This window comes from Amborella trichopoda, chromosome 2 (genome assembly GCF_054954075.1).
Source record: "Amborella trichopoda isolate Santa Cruz 75 chromosome 2, AtrichopodaSantaCruz75HAP2 v2.0, whole genome shotgun sequence".
Lineage (NCBI taxonomy): Eukaryota > Viridiplantae > Streptophyta > Magnoliopsida > Amborellales > Amborellaceae > Amborella > Amborella trichopoda.
The window spans coordinates 33,793,774-33,816,276 of NC_142337.1; the positions used below are offsets into that span (position 1 = coordinate 33,793,774).

Genomic DNA, 22,503 nt, shown 5'->3' on the forward strand with positions numbered 1-22,503 from the left:
CTATCTCTTACTACTTATTGAGGTAAAAAGAACAGGTTTCCTGTTTTTGACAGTTTCACTGTTGAACAGTTCTACTGTTGTTACTTTGACAGTTTTACTGTATGGCTCTGATACCAACTTCGGCCAGGATCTACAGTACTGTCAATCTTGGCGATTATTGTTATTGATTGAGATTTTATCTTTAATTATAAGAGATAGGTAAAGAGCAGACTATTGTATTGAATTAAATGTTGCAAAATCCTATAATAGTTAAGGACGAATAGAATTATACCTATTAGAGGGAATAGTGAAATATCTATGATGATCCACTGAGCATAACTATGTTCTCCAATTTTAACATTGAACAGAATCTTAAATTGCATGATTATAGATAAACAGATAATATAACTGGAATACACATTATATTATTGGTGTATAGAAATTCATACAGAAACTTTTGTACAGAACTTCAAATCTTACACCCTGATATTATGGCGATAACAAAAACTGAGAAAGCAGATAAAGAGAGAGTAGCAGAGTAACAGAGAGTAGCAGAGTAATAGAGAATAACAGAGTATCTGAGAAAGCACAATGAGAGTGTATCAGAGAAAGCACAATGAGAGTGTATCAAAGCAGGATAGTAGACATAGAGAGAAAAGGTATATTCCAGAGAAACTTACTGTGTGCACAAACAATAGCTGGAAAACAGTTTCCAGTGATATGGGCAGTATGAGGGTAAAGAGTTGATATTACAATCACACATAAGTAACTATCTGAGAAAGGTGAAGATAGGACCTGATATTGTGAGCTATGAAGGTCAGGATAGCTCTGATTGTACTATTACGTCCGAAAGGCAAATGGTACTTTCAGAGAATAGAAGAGGTCTGAAGAGGTTACAGAGAATGAAGGTTCGGTTGCAGAGGTTAAAGGTTGCAGGTTTAGTTGAAGGTTTAAGGTTGCAGGTTTGGTTGAAGGTTTAAGGTTGCAGGTTGCAGAGGTTGAAGGAGGGTTGCAGGTTGCAGAGGTTTGCAGAGGTTGACGGAAGGTTGCAGGTTGCAGTGGTTGAAGGAAGGTTGCAGGTTACGGTGGTTGAAGGAAGGTTGCAGGTTGCAAAGGTTAAAGGAGGGTTGCAGGTTGTAGAGGAGTAGAAGATAGTGAGCGGGGAGCGAGAGACCCCTGAGGGTTTTGAGAAAGGGAGTAGAATAGAGGAAGAGAGAAGTGAGACCCTGCCTCGAATGAAGGGAGTTAGCTCCTTTTATATAGGGAGCTTGCTTCAGAGGTAAGAAAAGAATAAAGGAGCGTCGAGGAAGAGGACAAAGAGCTTGAGGAAGAAGACAAAGATGAGAAGACAGAAAGAAGATGCGCCACAGGGGTAAAGTATAAAAAACAAAAATAAAAAAGAAGAAAAGGATGCTTTTTGGCATCTTTGTACAGTGCAAGTTTTGTCCTTATTGCATTATTGCTACAGTAGGGCATCGAGAACAGTAGTTTTTGTCGATGACCTGGTCACTGTTGTTTGTCGCTGTCGGTGACGTGGCCACTATTGCTTGTCGTATGTGTCTGTGCTGGGAATCTCAGAACAGTATTTTGGTGTTTATTGATAATTTCTTCTGTCGTTTATGTGCCAGCTTTGATGGGGATTTTATGGTCTTTGGCTAAATTCTTCTGGGTCGTCTTCTTCTGGGTCTGTCTCCTCTGGATCAGTCTCTTCTGGATCAGCTTGGCTCAGTTGAAGATACCTATTGGTGTGGAGTGGAGATGACTGTACGGTTTCTTCCGAGGATGTTGGTTTTCTTCCAGCCTCAGCAAAAATCTCTTTCATTTGTTATTCTAACTCTTCTTTTGAGGCATTAGGATTGGTTTGCAACATGTTTCGGAGGTAGGTTTGAAAGTCAAAAGAGGTGTTTGCAGTATTTGGGTTTTCCTGATATTTAGGTGTTTTTGGAGGTATTCTCCTTGGTGTGGTCTTGGTGAGATCCATTTGGAAGATATCCCACCATTTAACAGATATGGTTTTTCCCAAACGAGGGATATAGGTATAGTCATTTGTGGTATTGGATGAGATGGTGTAATCCCATTTCATAATCCATGGGATTTGATATAAGGCCATGAAATAAAGGTGAGTGTCAACCATATTATCATTATTATTGTATTTTTTCTTTTTCTTATAGCGCTTGTCAGGCATATTGTTTTTATCAAGGTAATATCCGAATTGTTCACAGAAGTCACCAAGCTCTTTTCTCTTGGTGATCTTTTGTTTATCTAATTGTCTTTTTAATTTCATATCTGTGCACAAGGCTAAACCTTCAGCACATATTTCGGCAGAGAGTTCTCCGAGTGTATAAGATGAAGAGACAATTACTCCATTATGTTTTTTCCTTAGTCTTTCCTTGACTTTTTCAGCAAATAAATATGGTAGACCAGCTATAAATTTTTCTTTCCAGTGGTCTAGCTGACAATCTTCGCATATTAATAATCTTGAGAAAAATACATCTTTATACCATTTATAATGTGATAAGGTAGGACAGCGTAAATTGGATAGCAGATCTTCCGATCTTGCTGCCAGTAAAGCTGTACTGCCTACAAAGTGAAGTGTAATGGTATATATTAGAGTGTTGACAGCATCACTCTCTGTATATAATATTTCTTGGTTTTGTTCATTTCTGGCTGTCCATTGCCTCGTATTATTGAGGATTCGGTGTTTGGTTTCATCATCTGCATAGAAATCCCACCATCCTTGTAACCAGCCAGTAAACCCATTTACTATTGATTTTGCAACCTGTAAATCAGGGTTGCCTGCCATTTTATTTACAGAAGCATACATAGTCATATGTTTCATAACATCTAATATTTTTAATTCTGATAATCCATCTATTTGCCAATTTACTATTGACCTACCTGAATATGATACTACCTGTTGAATGGCATCTTCTTCCATTTGTACATCAACAGGTGTAGGCCTCTTTTGATATGGTAAGGCTGTTACTGGTTTCCAGTATTTGCCATAGGCTATTCTATTTATGGTTTCTGTAATGGGAGTAGTATCCATAAATTCTTTCTCCTGATTTTGAATTGTATCTTCTATGATTGGTTCTTCCTCTTGAAGCATCATTGTTTCATGTTCAGGTATTTTTGCTTTACCTTTCTCTGAGAATTCAGGTGGTATACTGACAATAAGTACAGGGGGGATTGTTATTTGTGGAGAAGGAATTCCCTTGACATCCAGTTGAGATAATTTTGATATTAATTGATCCATAAGGGATTTATTATTGTCTCCAATATGAAATTTATTTTTATTCAGTTCTGGAGGTGGTTTGAACAAAACTGATTTAGGTATCGTGGTAGCAGAAGGTTGTTCTTTGGAAACAAGTCTTTCAATCCTTTCTGCTTGCTTTTCTAAAGATTGCATATACAGATTAGTGTAATTGTTTTGTTCCACAATATTAGGTATTAATTCTTGTTTCTTACCAAGTTCTTTGAGTAAGATTTTGTAAGGAGTGGCTATTACATCATATAAGGATGGAGGTTGAGTGGATTCATCCTTACTTGGGATTTTTGTTTTAAGTATAATACTTTTTTCAGGTGGATGGATACTAGCAGTGGTAGTACCATCAGTGCTTATATAAGTTTTTTCTTCTATTTTTTGAATTTCATCAAATGAAGAAGGGATATGAAGTTTATGTTGATAATTACTTATAAACCATATATATGTATTTATATATATATAGATATGTATGTATGTATTTATATATATATATATATAAATACATACATACATATATATACATATATATATACATATATGTATATATATACATACATATATATATATATATATATATATATATATATATATATATATATATATATATATATATATATATATATATATATATATATATGTGTGTGTGTGTGTGTATATATGTATATATATATATATATATACATATGTATATACACATATATATATAGACATATATATACACACATATATATATATATATATGGAAGATACTACAATACGCCTATAGGAGAAAATGAACAGTGATTTCATCACCATCCAAACTTCATCGTATGGTCACAGTTGTCTGATAGTGTTTCAATTTCGTTTTGGTCAATTTATACTTTACAAATTCTTTTTTTTCAAATTTTTATTAGGTGCGCCTCACTAAGATGTACGCACTCTCCAAATTTCAAATCATTCTGATTAGTAAAAAACAAATGAAAATTGAGACACTACTGGAAAACTGTGACCGTGCGATGAAGTTTGGATGATGATGAGGGTAGGAGAAATCACTGTTCATTTTCACCTATGGGAAGATTTTTCTTATATATATATATATATGGCAATGATTTCATTCAACCATTGTCTAGTAATATAATACAATAACCTTAAAAAACCATCTTATGGCTATTTGTTTGATCCAAAATTTGAAATATACATTCTTTTCATTCTAATGAACAAACAAAAATAAATTAAAAATTGAAAACATGACCTAGAAATTAGTTTTTTAGCCCAATTAACATCGGCCGTTCATTTTGGTGAGATTCTTAGATCTAGGCCTTAGAAGGATTTTTTTGTTTCCAATTGTTTTGGATGGCTTTATTATCATTAGATGAACAATGTTAAAAAAAAAAAAATGATTTTGAGTTTATAAAGGCTAAGATCTTGGTCTAGATATCAAATTGAACTTTTTTTACTTGGGATTGATTATTAATATGAAGATAGTATATGTACAAAATTGAGGGTCATACAAATACCACAAACATGGTTTCTAGAAGTGTTGTTGCATTATACTATATATATATATATATAACCTGTGTTTTCATGATATGAAATGTACATGCCAATTTGGCCTCGAGTGTGTTGCTCTCTTGTTATTTATTAAGAGTCTAATATTTATTACACTTTAATTGATATAAGCACCACATTTTTCAGAGTGTCTAGCTGTCAAAGTGGCAAAAGAGGAATTATTTGATAAACTCAAAATTCAAGAAGTTCCTCTCTTGACATATAAGAAACAGATTGTGCCATGATTCATGTAGCACAAAGAAGATTGCTTGCCGAGAATCAATGAATTCAAATTGTTTGACCAATTACTCAAACAATTGGTAATCACTCATCATCCCTAAGCCAAAATTGATATAAAAGACCGAAGGGGGTTAGGTTTCACCCTTTATAAATTACAATGCAAACTTAAAACCTTCCTGAAAACCCAGGCTTTTTTTGAAGGAATTCTAGGCCTTGATCACAAAAAAACCGAGTCCCTTCCAAAACCAAAGGTAATTGGAATAGCCTTTAAAACAACAACTCTCATGGCTTAGGGTTGAAGTCCACATTGTGGTTACCACCTCCTCAATCCTTAATCCAACTAGGGCAATTGAAATACAAAAATGGAGTGTCACCCCCCCTCCTCATTGAGTCAACCAAACACTTGTGCCAAAGAATGGATTGGGCAAGGTTCCTATGCCCCTCTGGTACCATCACTCCTCTCACCATATAAAATACAATCAAGGCCCTTAATAAACCTAGTGAAAGCTCAAGCCAAGTGAAGAAGGAAACTAAAAATAAGGAAAATGAGAATTCACCTACCAATGAAAGTCAAGAAGAACAAAATTGTGACACAGATGAAGAACCTCCCTTTGAGGAACTCATATTATATGTTGAACAATTTAATACAAGATTTGACGGTAGTCCTACTACTATTATCGAAGAAACCTTAAACATTGACTCAAGAGTTGAGAAAGATCCAAAGATTACCAAAATCAGAATACATTTGTCACTAGAGGGATAAGGCATGATGGTATCCCTTTTAAAAGAATGTATATGTGTCTTTGCTTGGCCTAACTTAATCTTGAATTGGTACAACATCATCTGCTATTCCATTAAGGGCCAAAAGCCATAGAAATAAAGTTATGTTGTCGCAAGCCTCATTTGGAATTGAAACTAAAAGAAGAGATTGATAAGATTTTGAAGGCTAACTTCATCTTACATATGGACTATCTGTATTAGTTAGCCAATATTGTGGTAATACTTAAGAAAGATGGAAGAATAAAGAGTATGTGTCAATTATATAGATCTAAAAAAGACATGTCCAAAGGATGAATTCAAACTCCCAAATATAGATGCCTCAGTTGACAACACTACTGAACACCAAATGCTCCTTTATGGATGTTTACTCTGGGTATAACCATATCCTTGTGGCAAAAGAAGATCAAAATAAGGCTTCCTTCATTACACAATGGGGAATTTACTGTTATAAAGTCTTATCTTTTGAACTCAAAAATGCTGGGACAACTTACCAACGGGCTATGACTGCTATATTCCATGACTTGATATATGACATCATGGAAGATTATGTGGACAACATTCTAGTCAAATCAAAAACTAGGGATGCTCACCTTACCAATTTAAAAATAGTATCTTGAACAACTCTAAGAGCACCAACTCAAGCTGAACCCTCAAAAGTGTGCCTTTGGTGTCACGTTTAACATAATGCTTGGCTTCATTATAAGCCAAAGATGAATAAAAGCAAGCCTAACACAAATTAGGGCTATCTTAGAAATGCTGCCTCCAAGAAATATACATGAAATCTATGGGTTGTAGGGAAGAATCCAAGTTATTCGGAAATTCATCTCGCAATTAGCCAAAAAAAGCATTTCATTTAAACTGCCTACTAAATAAGGACACCCCATTTATATGGATGAGGCATGTCAATAGGCCTTTGACCAGATGAGGGAGTACCTTTCTAACCTACCAATCTTGAGTCCACCTGATTCTAACAAGACATTGTTCCTTTATCTTATTGTCACAGATAAGACAATGGGGGCAATGTTAGGGTAGTATGACAACCAAGAAAAATAAAATACCATATATTACATTAGTAAACAGATGGTCAACTACCAAACATGGTACTCAGACGTGGAGAAACATTGTCTAACCTTGGTATGGGAAACTCATAAGTTGAGATATTATGTATTATCTCATACTATTACGCTCATATCCAAAATGGATCCACTCAAGTATCTATTGGAAGAGACTCTTCTTAAAAGGTGATTAGCTAAGTGGAGGATGCTCTTAAGTGAATTTGACATCAAATATGTCAATAAAAAATTAGTCACGAGGCAAGCAATTGTCAATCAATTAGTCGGGCATGCCTTACCCGATAGCTTGCTTACTAATACTGATCTCCTTGATGAGGACCTCTTTGCTATCGAGGATCGCACATGAGAACTATATTTTCATGGGGTTAGAAATAAATATGGCACTAATGTTGATCATGTTATGCCTCCCATAGAGAATAATGTTTCCAAAAGCTATGAGGCTCAACTTCCCCTGCACCAACAATATTGCAGAAGTTGAAGTTGGTTCTCTCGGAAGTTGTCTCTATCCCTCAGTCAGCTTTCATCAAATGTAGAATCATCATCGATAGTATCTTAATTGCTCAAGAATATTTCATTCTAGATCTTTGATTTCAGAGTCAGGAGTTTTAATGAAGCGTAATATTGATAAAGCTTATGATAAGGTGGAATGGAAAATTTTGGATGAGATCATGAAGGGTATGGGTTTTGGATGTAAATGGAGGAGGTGGATTTGGGGTTGTCTTTCCTTGCCTCACTTTTCTATTCTTGTTAATGGTTGTCCTAAAGGCTTCTTCAAGGAATCTAAGGTTTAAGGAAAGGGGATCCTTTGCCTTCATTTCTTTTTACTTTGGTAGCTAAAGGTTGTAGTCTTATGTTTAAAAGAGTGGAACAAAGGAGCAGGTTTAATGGCTTTAAGGTGGCTGGTGGTGGTCCAATCATTTCCCATTTACAATATACAGACAACATTCTTATTTTTGTGAAGCCAATGTACAAATACAAGCCATTTCTCTACTTCTAAGATGCTGTGAAGTTACTTTGGGATTCAAATTAAATATGTCAAAAACTTCTTTGGTGGGTATGGGATGTGATGCTGCATTGGTAGATCAACGTCAACTTTGGGGTGAGTTGTGGACCACTTCCCTATCAGATATCTTGGTATTGCAATTTCATATTCAAAACTACCAAGATCAATGTGGGATCCTGTGTTGAAAAGATTTCATTCGAAGTTGGATTTATGAAAATCAAAGTTTTTATCTCCAAGGGGTGGGTAACCTTGATTAAATCAACTCTTTCTGATATGCCAGTATATTTATAATCATTGTTACATATGCTAGCTCCTATTATTTAAGAAATTGAACAGCTTCTGTGCAACTTCTTATGGGGTTCTTTTGATGGGAGTAGGACATATCACTTGGTGGGTTGAGATAAGGTATGCACACTTAAATTGGAAGGTGGTTTGGGGATTTGTAAGATGAAGATGGTTAACCAAGCCCTATAATCTAGGCGGTGGTGGAGGTCATTAGCGAGTGGGGAGCAGCTTTGCAAGGATGCTCTTATTGCTAAATATGGTGTTAATCATGGAGGTTTTATTGGTAAATGTCGAGGAGGCAGAGCTCAGTTACAAGTTTGAAAAGGGATATTTGCAAATAGAGAGTTGGTTCTAAGGAATATGCAATAGGAGATTGGACGGGGGTCTTGTGTTAATTTGGAACCATAAATGGATTGGAGATAATTCCTTAAGAGTGCGGTGCAAAGAGCTTTTGGAAAGACTATTAACCAAAATTTGAAAGTGTGTGATGCATGTGAGTGCTATCATGATAGGGTGACCTGGGATATTCGGTTCCTCTATAACAAATTGCTAGATAACTTGATTACACAATTTAGTAATCTCATGAATGATTTATCTATAGTTTATGTATCTCAAAGTCATGGTCATGATATGATATGGGAGCTTACTATGATGAGGCTTTCTTGGTTAAATCCCTCTACCATTTAGTCTTCCGTGATAGAGTTAGATGGGAGTATCCCAACTTGAAATCCATATGGAAGGGGCGTATTCAACACAAGATGCAAATTTTCATGCGGACTTTGACTCAAGACAAAGTTCTAACTGTGGATAACTTGAGAAGAAGGGGCAAGCTTATTGTAATGTTTGTATTTTATGTAAAGTAGATGAGGAGACCAGGGACCATTTGTTCCTTCACTGACAATCCACTTTCATCTTTAGACATGGGCATTACAAGCTATCGATTATTCGCTAACCCTATCGGCATGGCATATCGGTACTATAGACCAACTTTCTATCTCTGCTTTGTCCAAGGTTAGACACTTCACTGCCATTTAGGAACTATGGGAGGTGTGGCTGGAAAGGAATAGGTGCGCTTCCGAAGGTGTGAGTCTAGAGCTAACTCGTATTAAGGAGAAGATATTACATAATGCGTAGTTTTGGTGCTCTAATTCAAAGAAGGTTTTGGGGTGTCGAAAATCAATGTTCTTCTTAATTTACGCGATCAGATACAACAAGTGGAGTGGTCTAGACTTAAGAGTGAGATGGACACCACCCTCCATGGTGTTTAATGTATTTTTAGTCACATGCGGGACAAGGTACATTCTAACGAACGCTCGTGGGAGAATAAGACAGTCATGAGATAAAATGATATGACTTGGGTTAAATATATCTCTAACATTTATGAGTAGTGGGCTAAAAATTCACTCTAAATAAGGATATGCAAGCTCGATGAATAAGTCCTTTGAAAATATGATGGTGGACACTCTCTTAGTCACATATGAGACTAAGTGTGTTCTAACGAACGCTCAATATCGATATACAGCAAAGCCTATAATGCATGTTGGAAATTATCTTAATGCACAGTCAATAAGATACGAGTATGGTTCTTGATAATACCTACTTAGATATGCCCTATATGATATGAAATACATGATAGGATCAGGATTCACCATATGAAGGTCTTGACATGCCTGAGGAGACTTGATACGTCAGTTAGTTACTAAATGTTCTAACTTACGACCGATGAAGATATGATGTCGATAGTTTGTCAGCTAAGCATATTCAATGTTGACTTAACGATTAAAGCCATCTCTTTATGAGGAAAGTTCTAGAATACATACACTCATAAGGCCTTATATGCTTATCCATATGATATAGGGAGGAAATAAATACGGTTTGATTTGTGTTGGCATCTGTCGTTTGTGTTATAACTTACGAGCTATGATAAAATGATGAGATATCATAAAGGCATTTATATTTGAGACATAACTCTGGAATACATATATTCCTTGGTACATGGATGCCTCTCCACTAGATATTGGAGGAGTTTTGAATGAGATGTTATATGACTCTTTCTAATCTGTCATGAATATGGGGGTTTAACAAACGGAGCGTAAAGGAAACCTTGACATAGGTTAATATATTTGAGGTAAAATCCCTGAAGATATACGTCTGTTACGCTTGATCCCAATAAATTTGTCTTGAATATGGGTGGCACACGTCTCGAGTTTCGAGGGAAGACCCAGGATGTTTTGAGATCGCTCTCTCGAGAACCACGTTCGAAGACGAGGGCAAGTGTTACCAACCTGTGAGAGAGGAATTTAAAGGTGGGTTCGAGACTTACTCAGGCAGACTCTCTTGAGTGCCCTCTTAGATCACGAAGAAAGCCCCCCAGTAATAAAACTGGTTCGGAATCGCCTCCCTTAGCTTGTTTTCTGCTTTTCTGCAATCATACACATATATGGAAAATGTTATAAAATAGGTCAGTCAGACCTCACCCTTTTCCTCTTTGATGAAAGTACACAAGCATGCGCATTCAAAAAGAAGAAGAGAAGAAAGACGGGGGAGAGAAGAATTCGACTAAGCGAGAGGATCAGAGCGGTGACTAGGCTAATGGATAATTGGCCTGACATGGTAGTAAAAGGGGCTTGGTAACTAAGACCGGCTCACAGGAGTACTACTGGACGTCGTTACCAATACCGACTAGCTAGGTACGATGGTCAATCTGTCATGGCAATAACATGAGCCAAGTAACCCTGGCACAACAATATTATGGCTAGGCGACAGGACTACTATGAGAGGCTAATCTCAATCCCTCTTAATCGAACGAAAGAGTAGCAGAATTAAGGCTATGAAGAGAGAATAAGAAGAGAAGAAGGGAAAGAAAGAAGGAGGGAGAAGGAAGGAAGAGAAGAGAATGAAAGATGAGAGAATAAAGGAGAGAGAGGGAAGGAAGACACAGTCAGGGTTAAGCATTGCCGAATGTGTTTAGAAGGAAGAGAGAGAAAACCAATTGATGTTAGGCTTCACCGTCTGACAGGAGAAGAGAGAGAAAACCAGTCGGCGGTCTCACTGATTGAAAGAAGAAGAGAGAGAACCAGTAGGTGCTAGGTATCGCCGACTGATAGAAGAAGAGAGAGAACCAATCGGCACTAGGTCTCGTCGACTAACAGAAGAGGAGAGAGAAGATCAGTCGGTGCTAGGTCTCATTGATTGATAGAGGAAGAGAGAGAAAACCAGATGGCGTTAGGTCTCACCGACTAATAGAGGAAGAGAGAACCAGTTGACGCTAGGTCTCACCAACTGATAGAGGAAGAGAGAGAACCAGTCGGTGCTAGGTCTCATCGACTGATAAAGGAAGAGAGAGAAAACCAGTCGGCACTATAGGTCTCATCGACTGATAGAGGAAGAGAAAGAAAATCAGTCGATGCTATAGGTCTCGCCGATTGACAAGGGAAGGGAGAAAAAACCAATCAGTGCTAGGTCTTGCCGATTGATAGATAGAAGGAGAGAGAAAATCAGTCAACGTTAGGTCTCACCGACTGACAAAAGAGGAGAGAGAAGACCAATCGATGCTAGGCTTTGTCGATTGACAAGAGAGGAGAGAGAAAATGAGTCAGCACTAGGTCTCATCAACTAACAAACAGAAGGAGGGAGAAAACCAACCGGTGCTAGGTTTCACCGATTGACAGAGGAAGGAGAAAACCATCTAGCATTAAGCCTCGGTAGTTGTGACAGGCGAAAACCAACTCACGCTAACCCTCGTCAATTGTGACAAGAGAAAACCTAAGCTTCGTCAGTTGTGACAGAAGGAGAAAACCAATCGGCACTAAGCCTCATCAGTTGTGACAGGAGAAAACCAACCGGTGCTAAGCCTCGTCAGTTGTGACAGAAGGAGAAAACCAACCGGAACCGGCACTAAGCCTCACCGTTTGCATTAGAAGATGACAGATGGAGATAGAGATGAGAAGAAGAGAGAGAAAGAAAGAGATGAGAAGATAGAAGAGAGAAAGAGAGAAGGAGATAGAGATGAGAAGGGAGGAGGAGAGAGAAAGAGATAGAGATGAGAAGAGAGGAGAGAGAAAGAAGATAGATAAGGAGGGGAGGAGAGAGAAAGTTATCTGCCCGAAGGGTACCGACCATTTTCTTCTCTTTCCTCTCTCCTTCTCCAAGACGTACTCACAAACTCAAGCAGGAATGGAAATTTTATTAAATCAATAAAAAAATGAACCCAAGGCCCTTAAAATTTAGCTTTGCATGTTTATATAGAATGGGCTAAAACGTGGGTGTACGCCCAAAAACTACCTAGATGTGTGTCACTTTGGGCGACACATTGTTTGTCTCTGTCAACACACTTTGAGTCGCTCTGAGCGACACACTTTGGTGGCTCCAGTCAAAGTATACCAGTATTCTAGAATTTTGACTCTCGCTATCTCTCATATGTTTTTGGATAATTATCATCTTGTTTTCAAAATTAAACACAATATTTATCCTATTTTCAGACTATTTTTCAAATTTGGTTGAGAGTTTTAAAGGAATGCTAGATCATGGAGTGAGGATTATGGACTATGGTGCTTTGTGGCCTGAAGTGTTTTGGAATAGTGTGTTCTGAAGGGCTTTCTATGTTTTTATAATACTAAAGGAAAATAATGAAATTTACCAAATTAAAAAATGGTTGTTTACAATTGCCCCACTTTGGCATTCCTTGTTCTTCAATGAATAGGTGAGTGGCAAAGAAATAGATACTATTGACATGTTTGACTTCATCTTGATATCATGTAATCAAAGGGCACACCAATGTTTCCGTTCAGGATATTGCACTTCTTCGCTCACCTACCTAGGAAATTTTGTTCCTATGATTTTCAACGTGAGTTATTTTGATGATTTGCACTACTTTGGACTTCGAGTTGGATTTTCTGGCCATATCACTTAATTTCAAGAAGTTTAACTTATTTCAAATTTATGATTTTGGCATTTTTCTTGATTTTTCTTCAAAGCTTCCTAGGTTTTGAAAATGGCTTAACTTACTAGGTAATTTTTTCCCTAAAGGTTTTCTTGGTTGATTCTGAAGAGAATTGATTAGGCGGCAATGTTGTAGTATCCTTTATGGGTGTCCAACTCCCTTGTTTTAAAAAACACTAAAGAAATTTTGAGAACAAAGAGACTTTTTGAAATAGAACTAGGAGCTTGGGTGACTGTACGACTTCAATAATTAAACTAAGATTTTTTAAATCACAAGGCACATAAGGAAAATTTTGAAAAGAGCATTTTGAAAAACAAAAATCAATCAGCATTTTTAGCTCATACAACCATGGAGCCCTCTAAGCAGTATAATGCCATTCAACGATAGACATAATCATCATGACAGTTTAATGTCATGTGGTGGAAGACGTTTTCTGAAAGCTCATGATCATTTTATATCAAATAGGGATAAACATTTTTTCGGAAATATGCACACCTTTTATGTCATATAGGGCTAGATTATTATGAACTATACACAACCTTTTACTTCATACGGGACTAGACACTTTTGAAATGGAAACATCTGACCTTTTACATCATACACGACTAGATGTGTTGGACTGTCTTTCGAAAATGATTTTAGTTTGGAAAGTGCTTAGTAGTTTAGGCTCATACCGCGAACGTGCCTTTTTTTAAAGTTTTTGAAGTTCGTTCAAATCTTGAGATTTATGAAAATATTTGAAAAGCAGTCTTTTCTGAGAGAAGATACATACATGTGGTTGTTCTAGTGCTCTGGAGGCCCTTGGATGATGAAATGAGGGTTTTTGAGCAACAAGATCTGGGGGACACAAAGTGTGTTAAAATTGGCATCTAGGCGACACACAATGTGTCGAAATTAGCATATGGGCACCATGCAGTGTGTTGTAATTGGCATTTGGGTGATACACAATGTGCCGCCCAACCACAAACTTCTTCTTGCTGATTTTTGTGATCTAAATGATCAAGCAATTAGGAATACATCTAGTGAAATTCAAGAAATAAAGAAAAAGATACCTCAACGGTTATACAGATTAACTATCGATTTGGAACAAGAGAAGGGAGAAGATGAGAGAGAATCTGTAGAGTATCCTGAAATTCGTTCAAGAAAAACCAAACATGTGGTAATTTATGCTGATAACGAGAAGAATACGAATACCTGTACTCATAGTGGTGCCAGGACAACCCATGATCCAGATAATGATCAAATGGAAGAGGTGGATGTGATATGTTATCGTTCCTAGTTGATTTGGGAGTCATTTTTCGTTTTGGAGTTTATCTTTTCTTGTCTATAAAAGAGGTTTTGATTGAAACTTTCATCATCTCACTCTTTCTTTGAAATTTTCATATCATTTTATTCTCCCAAATTTTCTATTTTTCTTCTTCCTTCTTCTTTCATTCTTCTTCTTTGCTTGTTTTTTCATGGCCCCCAAGAGAAACAATGACTCTTCACAAAATAAAGGGAAGAAGGTTGACCATCTTGAAGAGCAGAGGGAAAAAGAGACCCTACCTCCTTTTTCCAAGGTAAGCCCTTCCTTGAGGGTCTTCCTTTATATATATGTCAAGGCTTGAGGGCAGGGAATGCCTCTCGAAGGACCCAGGGTTATTCTCTTATTGGTTTTTTATTTAGGGGTTGTATCTCACTGCAAGACAGTGGCCAAAACTTATGGCCTTCCTTTCATTAAATTCCATGCATGGATTCTGACCATGGCATCTTCCCATGTCAACTTCCCTCTTATAGAGGCTCTTGTTGAGAGGTTTAACTTTCAAACAAATACGTTCTTCCTTCTAACAAGAGAGACTACACCAACTCTAGAGGAGGTTGCAAGGATTTCAGGCTTGAATCTATCTAGGATCCCATATCATCCTTCAACGGTTATTAATGATCACTCTTTATTTGGGCATTGGGGGCAGCTTATTCTCCACAAAGAGACTAGGTTGTTATGGAGACTCTTGTGGTTAATTGAGAAGCATCTCGAGCAGTAAAGCAGATATGAATTTTTCTTTTCATGCTTATTGAGTCGGTTCTCTTCCCTAGGGGCTGAAAGACTTTAGAAGTCCTCTCATTTCTTTGACCCATTCTTTTTGGGAGAGGTTAGGGTATACTATTGTTCCAGAATTATTGTCAGGTATTTATCATAGTCTTTTCAATCGAGTGACTCATGGTAACCGCTACATTAAAGGGGTGTTTTAATTCTGTAGGTATGCTTTCTGAACTTATTTGTTCTTTTCTTTTTTTTTTGTTAATTATACCTAAGTTTTCATAAATGCGACAAATAAGGCACGAGGTTGGGCCACAAAAAGTGTGCCGCTCTAGTTTGGCAAGTCTAGGTGTCACAAAGTGTGTCACCTATGTTAGATCCGAGCGACACACTTTAGGCATGTTTGATAACATAAAGTTAGAAAAGGGAGAAGGAACTTTTATTATTGTTTAAGTTTCGTGTTTGATAAAAAAAAGAGAACGTTAAATGAGAACTTTACCCTACTGTTTATCTTTCTATTCCCCGTGTAAACAAATTTCCGACACCATGGTCGGAACTTAAAATAAGAACTTTGTTAAGGACTTACCCCACGAAATTTTTTCGTTTAGCCCCCGATAACCTAGCCCTCGTCGTTCCCATCTTCGTCGTTGAGCGCCCCTCTCTTCTCATCTTTCCTTCTTCGCCGTCGAGCACCTCTCTCTTCCCATCTTCCCATCTTCGCCGCCGAGCACCCCTCTCTTCACAGCACGACCCGTCTTCTTAGATCTTCGAGTTCAGCCCTGAGCCAGCCCTCTGTTCGCAGCATGCCACTATCTCAGGCAGGCCCCTCTCTTTGTACGCCTTGCTAGGGTTTACACAGCTGTCATTGAGCTCTGATTCTTGCTATTGATCTTGAGGTATGCTATTGACTTTATTCTCTCTGTGTTATTGATCTATGTGTTTGTTATTGATCTCTGTATTTGTTCTTGAGCTCTTCAGCTCTGTATTATTGTCCTTGATATTGATCTCTGTGTTTATTCTCTCTCTAAGAACCCGAATTCTCTCTTGTAAAAACCCTTTTTCTCCCTTTTTGATCCATTTTTTTTCATTTTCTCGTTTTGGGTATCTATAGATCACAGAGAGTGTCACTCTCTCTGTGTTTCTTATTCTTCGTTTTCAGGTTGTTTATCACAGGGATTCTGTTGGGGTTTTTCTGGGCATTTTCACTTATTGGTCTGTAACTGTTATCAAACACAAAACACTTGCTATTGATCTATGTGTTTATTCTCTCTAAGAACCCAATTCTCTCCTATAAAAACCCTTTTTTCCCCCTTGTTTGTCCTTTTTTTTTTCATTTTCTCGGGTTTTTTTGGGTATCTATAGATCAAAGAGAGTGTCACTCTCTCTGTGTTTCTTGTTCTTTCAGGCTGTTTATCACAGGGATTCTGTTGGGGTTTTTTCGGAGCATTTCACTCATTGGTCTTAATAGTCCACAAATAATCAATTAAAAACATTTGATTCAAATTTACATGTAAATTTTGTTTTTTCAATAGATAATTTCTCATCATGGGATAATTTTTCAGTTGGTAATTTTCTCTCTAGCAGCAGCCTTTTTGATTCTATTAAACAATGTCTTTTTCCTTGTGCATGTCAATATTTCTACATGCAACTATTTATAGGTATTTTTGTTTGATTTGGTTTAAAGAATTTTCGACATCCCCAAAATTTCATGAATGTGTGAAATTGAGGATACGTTCTCGCGAGTACTTCATAAGTGGTTTTAATTGTCACTATTGGGTTGAGGTTGAATGTGGTTAACTTGTAATGGGCTTTCTTGAACATTATATTGGTTTTTTTATTTGCTTCCTGCCCTTCATTGGATTTTCATTTTCCTTTGATGTTGATATTATGAGTTTGTTAAGGTTTTGGTCCAATTTTCATTTCTCTGCTATTATAGACTCAAGAGAATTGATTAAAAATTGTCTGAGTTGACTCTGAACTTGACGAAGTCAGATTCGGCTTGGGTGGTATTTGCCAAGTATGGATCTTTTATGTTAATTTTTTTAGGCACATGGAATCATATAAAACCTTGTAGGATCATATACCAAATTGACTCAGCTTGATACCCAGCGTTGACTCATGTAAAGAAGAAATGCATGAATTACCAACATTTTCATTTTCTTCACTCAATGGTTTCATTTGTTCCAAGTATTTGTTGAAATTGCTTAGCTATTTTTTTTTTTTAAATTGCTATGATATATAGCTATGATGTGGGTTCATGAAATCTGATATATTTTTTCTATGATACATAGCTATGATGTGGGTTGTTTATATCTTTTTATGCAAATAAGAAATGCATGAATTACCAACATTTTCATTTTCTTCACTCAATGGTTTCATTTGTTCCAAGTATTTATTGAAATTTTGCTATTTTTTATTTTTTTTAAATTGCTTTGATATATAGCTATGATGTGGGTTCATGAAATCGAATATATATTTTTATGCAAAGAAGAAATACATGAATTACCAACATTTTCATTTTCATCACTTAGTGGTTTCATTTGTTCCAAGTATTTATTGAAATTGCTTTGCTATTTTTTTTTGAAATTGCTTTGCAATGGATGTGTGGTGTTCAATAGGATGGACCCATACACATCATCAAGCGCGGCAAATGAGAATATGGGAGGCACGAGAAGCTCCCAATGGATACAGTCAGAAGATGATTACTTTATTGAACTAACGGAGAGGAGATTAGGGCTACGAGGTATGGTGGTTTAGAAATGGTGCATGTAAACGTATGATAGACGTCATGACAATTAAATATGAGTCAAGAAACAATGTAACTAGGCTGAAAAGAAAACATAAGTTCTTTAGGAACATGTACAATGATATCATAAGACTTAAGAATGTATCCGGTTTCGGATGGGATGAAAGTAGGAGGATAGTAACTGTCGAGGTTGCTGTTATGAATGACTTCCTAGCGGTATGTAATTATTCATTTGCATAGACTTTTAAAATGTTTAACTATGTTTCAATACGAATATCGATAAAAATAATTTATGGTCTTCTATATAATGAGAATGAATGGGCAAACAAATACCAAAACAAGACTTTGCACGAGTATTTCCTGCTAAATAAAATCTATGAGGGTGGAACGGTAGATGGGATGTACAAATCTATTGGGGGTGGCATCAGAATTGAGCCAGAAAGGCCCAACATTACATTCTTTGATAACCCCCCATTAGAAGTCCAGAATGAATCTAGCTCATCCTCATCTGATGAGCTAGTATCATCCGGATCAAAAAGACGACGGTTCCATACCCCGATAGGAGCACAATGCCGATCAAAGAAACCTGCCCTCGTTGAATCCATGTCTTTAGCCATGACAAAGATGACCCATAGCATTAAGATGTTGACAAGTGACACCGTAGGTAACAGCAGTACTCCTGTGGTGGATGGTCCGTCCAAGGTTAGGAGAGATGCCTGTAAAATTGTTGAAGCCATGTGGAAAGCAGGCGAAGTTGGTGATGTTGTCCTTTTAACGACGACAAGGATCTTCCAAGACTCTACAAAGGCGACGATGTTACTAAACTTAGAGGATCCAAGGATACAAAAGGCTTAGTTGGATGAAGAGATAAAACAGCTCCAATAAAGTTCTGAATGACTATGTTTAATTTTAACATCAAAGACTGCTTCTTTCATTTGTATGTGGATGGCTTATGTCATGTTATATGGATCGACTATGGTTGCTTCTTTCATGGTTTGCTTTATGGATGATGAAAGAGATGGCTTCTTTCAATTGTATGTAGATGACTTCTTTCATTTTAATGCTAAAGATTGCTTCATGGATGATGGTTTCTTTCATTTGTATGATGGTTTGCTTTATGGATGATGAAAGAGATGGCTTCTTTCAATTGTATGTAGATGACTTCTTTCATTTTAATGCTAAAGATTGCTTCATGGATGATGGTTTCTTTCATTTGTATGATGGTTTGCTTTATGGATGATGAAAGAGATGGCTTCTTTCATTTGTATGATGGTTTGATTTATGGATGATGAAAGAGATGGCTTCTTTCATTTGTATGTGGATGGCTTCTTTCATTTTAATGTCAAATATTGCTTCATGGTTTGCTTTATTGTTGCGGATGGCTTCTTTCATTTGTAGTTATGGATCCCCGACGACGTCGGTTGGTGGTAACATTATGTGCTGCATATACAACATGTTGCATTGCGTATTGGTATATCACTACCCAAATGAGGAGGGGGTGTGTTCATATTTCAATTTTTACTGGGGCCAATTATGTCCAATACTTGCTGTCAGGGCACCCTTGTAAGTGCTTCGACAAGTTACGCATAAAGAAAAGTGATTTTATCAGTTTATGTAATTTGTTAAAGGAGAGGATAAACATTACAGATACAAGATATTTGGTAATTGATAAACAAGTAGCTATATTTTTAAGCACTGTCACACACGATCAGCGGAATAGGGTGGTCCAGGAACGGTTTCAACATTCAGGGCAAACCATAAGTTACTTCTTCAATAGAGTTTTAAAAGCGATCTTAGAATTAGAAATCCTTGTTCTTGCAACCACTAAGCAATAAAACACCTGCCCCCATTACTGTTGATACAGTACGCTTTTACCCATATTTCAAGGTATGTGAGTGTCAAGTATTCCACATTGTCCTTCTTACATCCACATCTTACTAATATATAAATTATGGTGATTTGTTTGTCTTAATAGGATTGTGTCGGAGTTATTGATGGGACTAATATCCCTGCTCGAGTTCATACTCGATTGCATAATCATTTTCGAAACATAAAATGTTTTCTACGCCAGAATGTTATGGCTGTGGTTGGTTTCGACCTGCACTTCCATTATGTACTTGCAGGTTGGGAAGGATCCTCATCAGATTCTAAAGTCTTATATGATGCAATTACTAATGGACACAGTAGGCTTGCAGTGCCTGAGGGTAACTCCATGACATTATTTTTTGTTGCTTAGGTTTGTACAATATTTAGTAGTGTAATATTTGGCTTTATAATATACTCATTGCACAAACATGGAACATGAAAATACTACCTTGTAGATGGTGGTTATCCTATTATGCGTGGTCTCATAGGAACATATCGAAGAGTCCGTTACCATCTAAACGAATTTACTTTAGGCCCACGAGCTCCTCAAAATAACAAAGAGTTATTCAACAAGTGGCATTCGACGCTTAGAAACTTGGTAGAGAGGACATTTGGGTTTTGGAAGGGCAGATTTCCTGTACTTAGGAATCAAATGCAGTATCCTTTACGAACACGGCTTGATGTAGTTAATGCATGTGCAATATTGCACAATTACATCATGATGACACGAGGAGCCGATAGTAGAAGAGAGTTGTGTTTTCGAAGGAGGGTTGAGAGTGAACAGTAATTGACAGAGAAGATGGTTTCTCGCAATTGACTCAAGGGCAAGCTGATCATGATGATAGTGTTAGTCTACGAGATGCCATGGCGACGCAGTTGTGGGAGTCCTACCTAAGTTGCTAAAAGTTATTTGGCCCATTTATTATGTTGAAATAGCACAATATATCTTTTAATTGTTGAATTGTTGTGTTGTTGTACTGTTGAACTATTACAGGTTATTGTTGAACTGTTATTACAGGTGATTGTTGAACTGTTATTACAGGTTATTGTTGAATTATTCATTCAATTGCATTTTCAATTATGTATGTTTAAACTATTACAGGTTATTGTTGAACATCTGTGGTGAATGTAAGTAGTGCTCAAGTTATTATCGGTGATTGTTGAATGGATTAATTTCTTACTTCTTGCATTGTGCATGTGTATTTGAATGGGCTCATTTCTTAGTATTTGCATTTTCAATTATGTATGTTTAAACTATTCCAGGTTATTGTTGAATGGTAAACTATTCCAGGTTACTGTAGAATGGACTGGTTTTGTACATGGTTATATATAGTTGCATGGATTGTGAATGTTGCTTGACATGCATCACAAATGCCTTAATAGATAACATATAAATGTTGTGTGCCATTATAATCTTAAAGAGAGAGAGAGAGAGAGAGAGAGAGAGAGAGAGAGAACACACAAATGTTATAAGGGACAAACAACAATGTTGGTTTATTGTTGAATGACGTATATTTTTTAGGTTGGGATATAGATGCATCAGTGGTGAATGTAAGTAGTGCTCAAGTTATTACAAGTGATTATTGAATGGGCAGATTTCTTACTGTTTGCATTGTGCATGTGTGCTTGAAAGAGCTAATTTCTTAGTGCTTGCATTTTCAATTATGTATGTTTAAACTATTACAGGTTATTGTTAAATGTGCTGGTTTTGTACATGGTTATATATGGATGCAAGAATTGTGAATGTTGCTTGACATACATCACAAATGCCTTAATAGATAACATGTAAACGTTGTGTGCCATTATAATCTGAGAGAGAGAGAGAGAACACAAATGTTATAAGGGACAAACAACAATGTTGGTTTATTATTGAATGACGTATATTGTTTAGGTTGCGATATAGATGCATCAGTGGTGAATGTAAGTAACGCTCAAGATATTATAGGTGATTGTTGAATGGGTTGATTTTTTACTGCTTGCATTGTGCATGTGTATTTGAATGGGCTGATTTCTTAGCGCTTGCATTTTCAATTATGTATGTTTAAAATATTACATGTCATTGTTGAATGATGTATATTTTTTAATTGTGAATAACGTATATTTTTTAGGTTGGGATATGGATGCATCAGTGGTGAATATAAGTAGTGCTCAAGTTATTACAGAAAAATAATATTGTACTTTACTTTCAATTGATATTGTATTTCAAAAAATAATATTCTACAAATTAATAAAAAATAAATAATATATGTCTCAATTTTAACATTTACATCTTGCTTATTACTTAAGCTAATCCAATACAGATACCCAGTTCTTCTTTAACTTCCCAGGAGGTTATCAAACATAGAAACCAAGAACTTAACTTCTTAGGAGGTTATCAAACACAGAAATCAGGAACTTCTTAACTTCCCAGAGATGTTACCAAACACAGAAACCATAAACTTCTTCAGGAACTACTAATTTATAATTCTTCAGTAACTTCCAATTTCCAGTTCATGTTATTGCTTCCAGTTATGAAACATGCCCTTTGTGTCACCCATGTCAGGCTGTTCTTGAACACACTGCATTTTCTAGTCCTTTTGCCCCATAATTTGTACCTTCTTCTGGTTTTTATTTTTCACAGATTTGGGTGTACGCACATATTGTGATTATCTGCCCACCTCGATCCACCACCTTTGTATATACTACTCCTGGACTGTTGTATGTCATTGACACTGCTCGACCTCATGAAGTTAACTTCTATCAACAAATTCTCAAGGATTTGTCATCATTTGACTATGTGA

The 22,503-nt window shown here is 36.6% G+C and overlaps 1 protein-coding gene across 1 annotated transcript; it reads left to right on the forward strand.

Moving 5' to 3' along the window:
• Positions 1-17,968: 17,968 nt before the first annotated feature.
• On the forward strand, positions 17,969-21,310 carry LOC148783198 (uncharacterized). The gene is made up of 7 exons (XM_088859832.1): positions 17,969-18,073; positions 19,833-20,061; positions 20,179-20,360; positions 20,718-20,741; positions 20,826-20,845; positions 20,987-21,045; positions 21,246-21,310. Exons 1-7 carry the CDS (start codon positions 17,969-17,971, stop codon positions 21,308-21,310), a joined length of 684 nt encoding a protein of 227 aa, XP_088715958.1.
• Positions 21,311-22,503: the final 1,193 nt, after the last annotated feature.

Coding starts and splice junctions, on each gene's coding strand:
- LOC148783198 (XM_088859832.1), top strand. CDS start 17,969: ATGTACAATGATATCATAAGACTTAAGAATGTATCCGGTTTCGGATGG. Junction 18,074..19,832: donor TTATGAATGACTTCCTAGCG/GTATGTAATTAT, acceptor TTGTCTTAATAG/GATTGTGTCGGAGTTATTGA. Junction 21,046..21,245: donor ATGGACTGGTTTTGTACATG/GTTATATATAGT, acceptor TATATTTTTTAG/GTTGGGATATAGATGCATCA.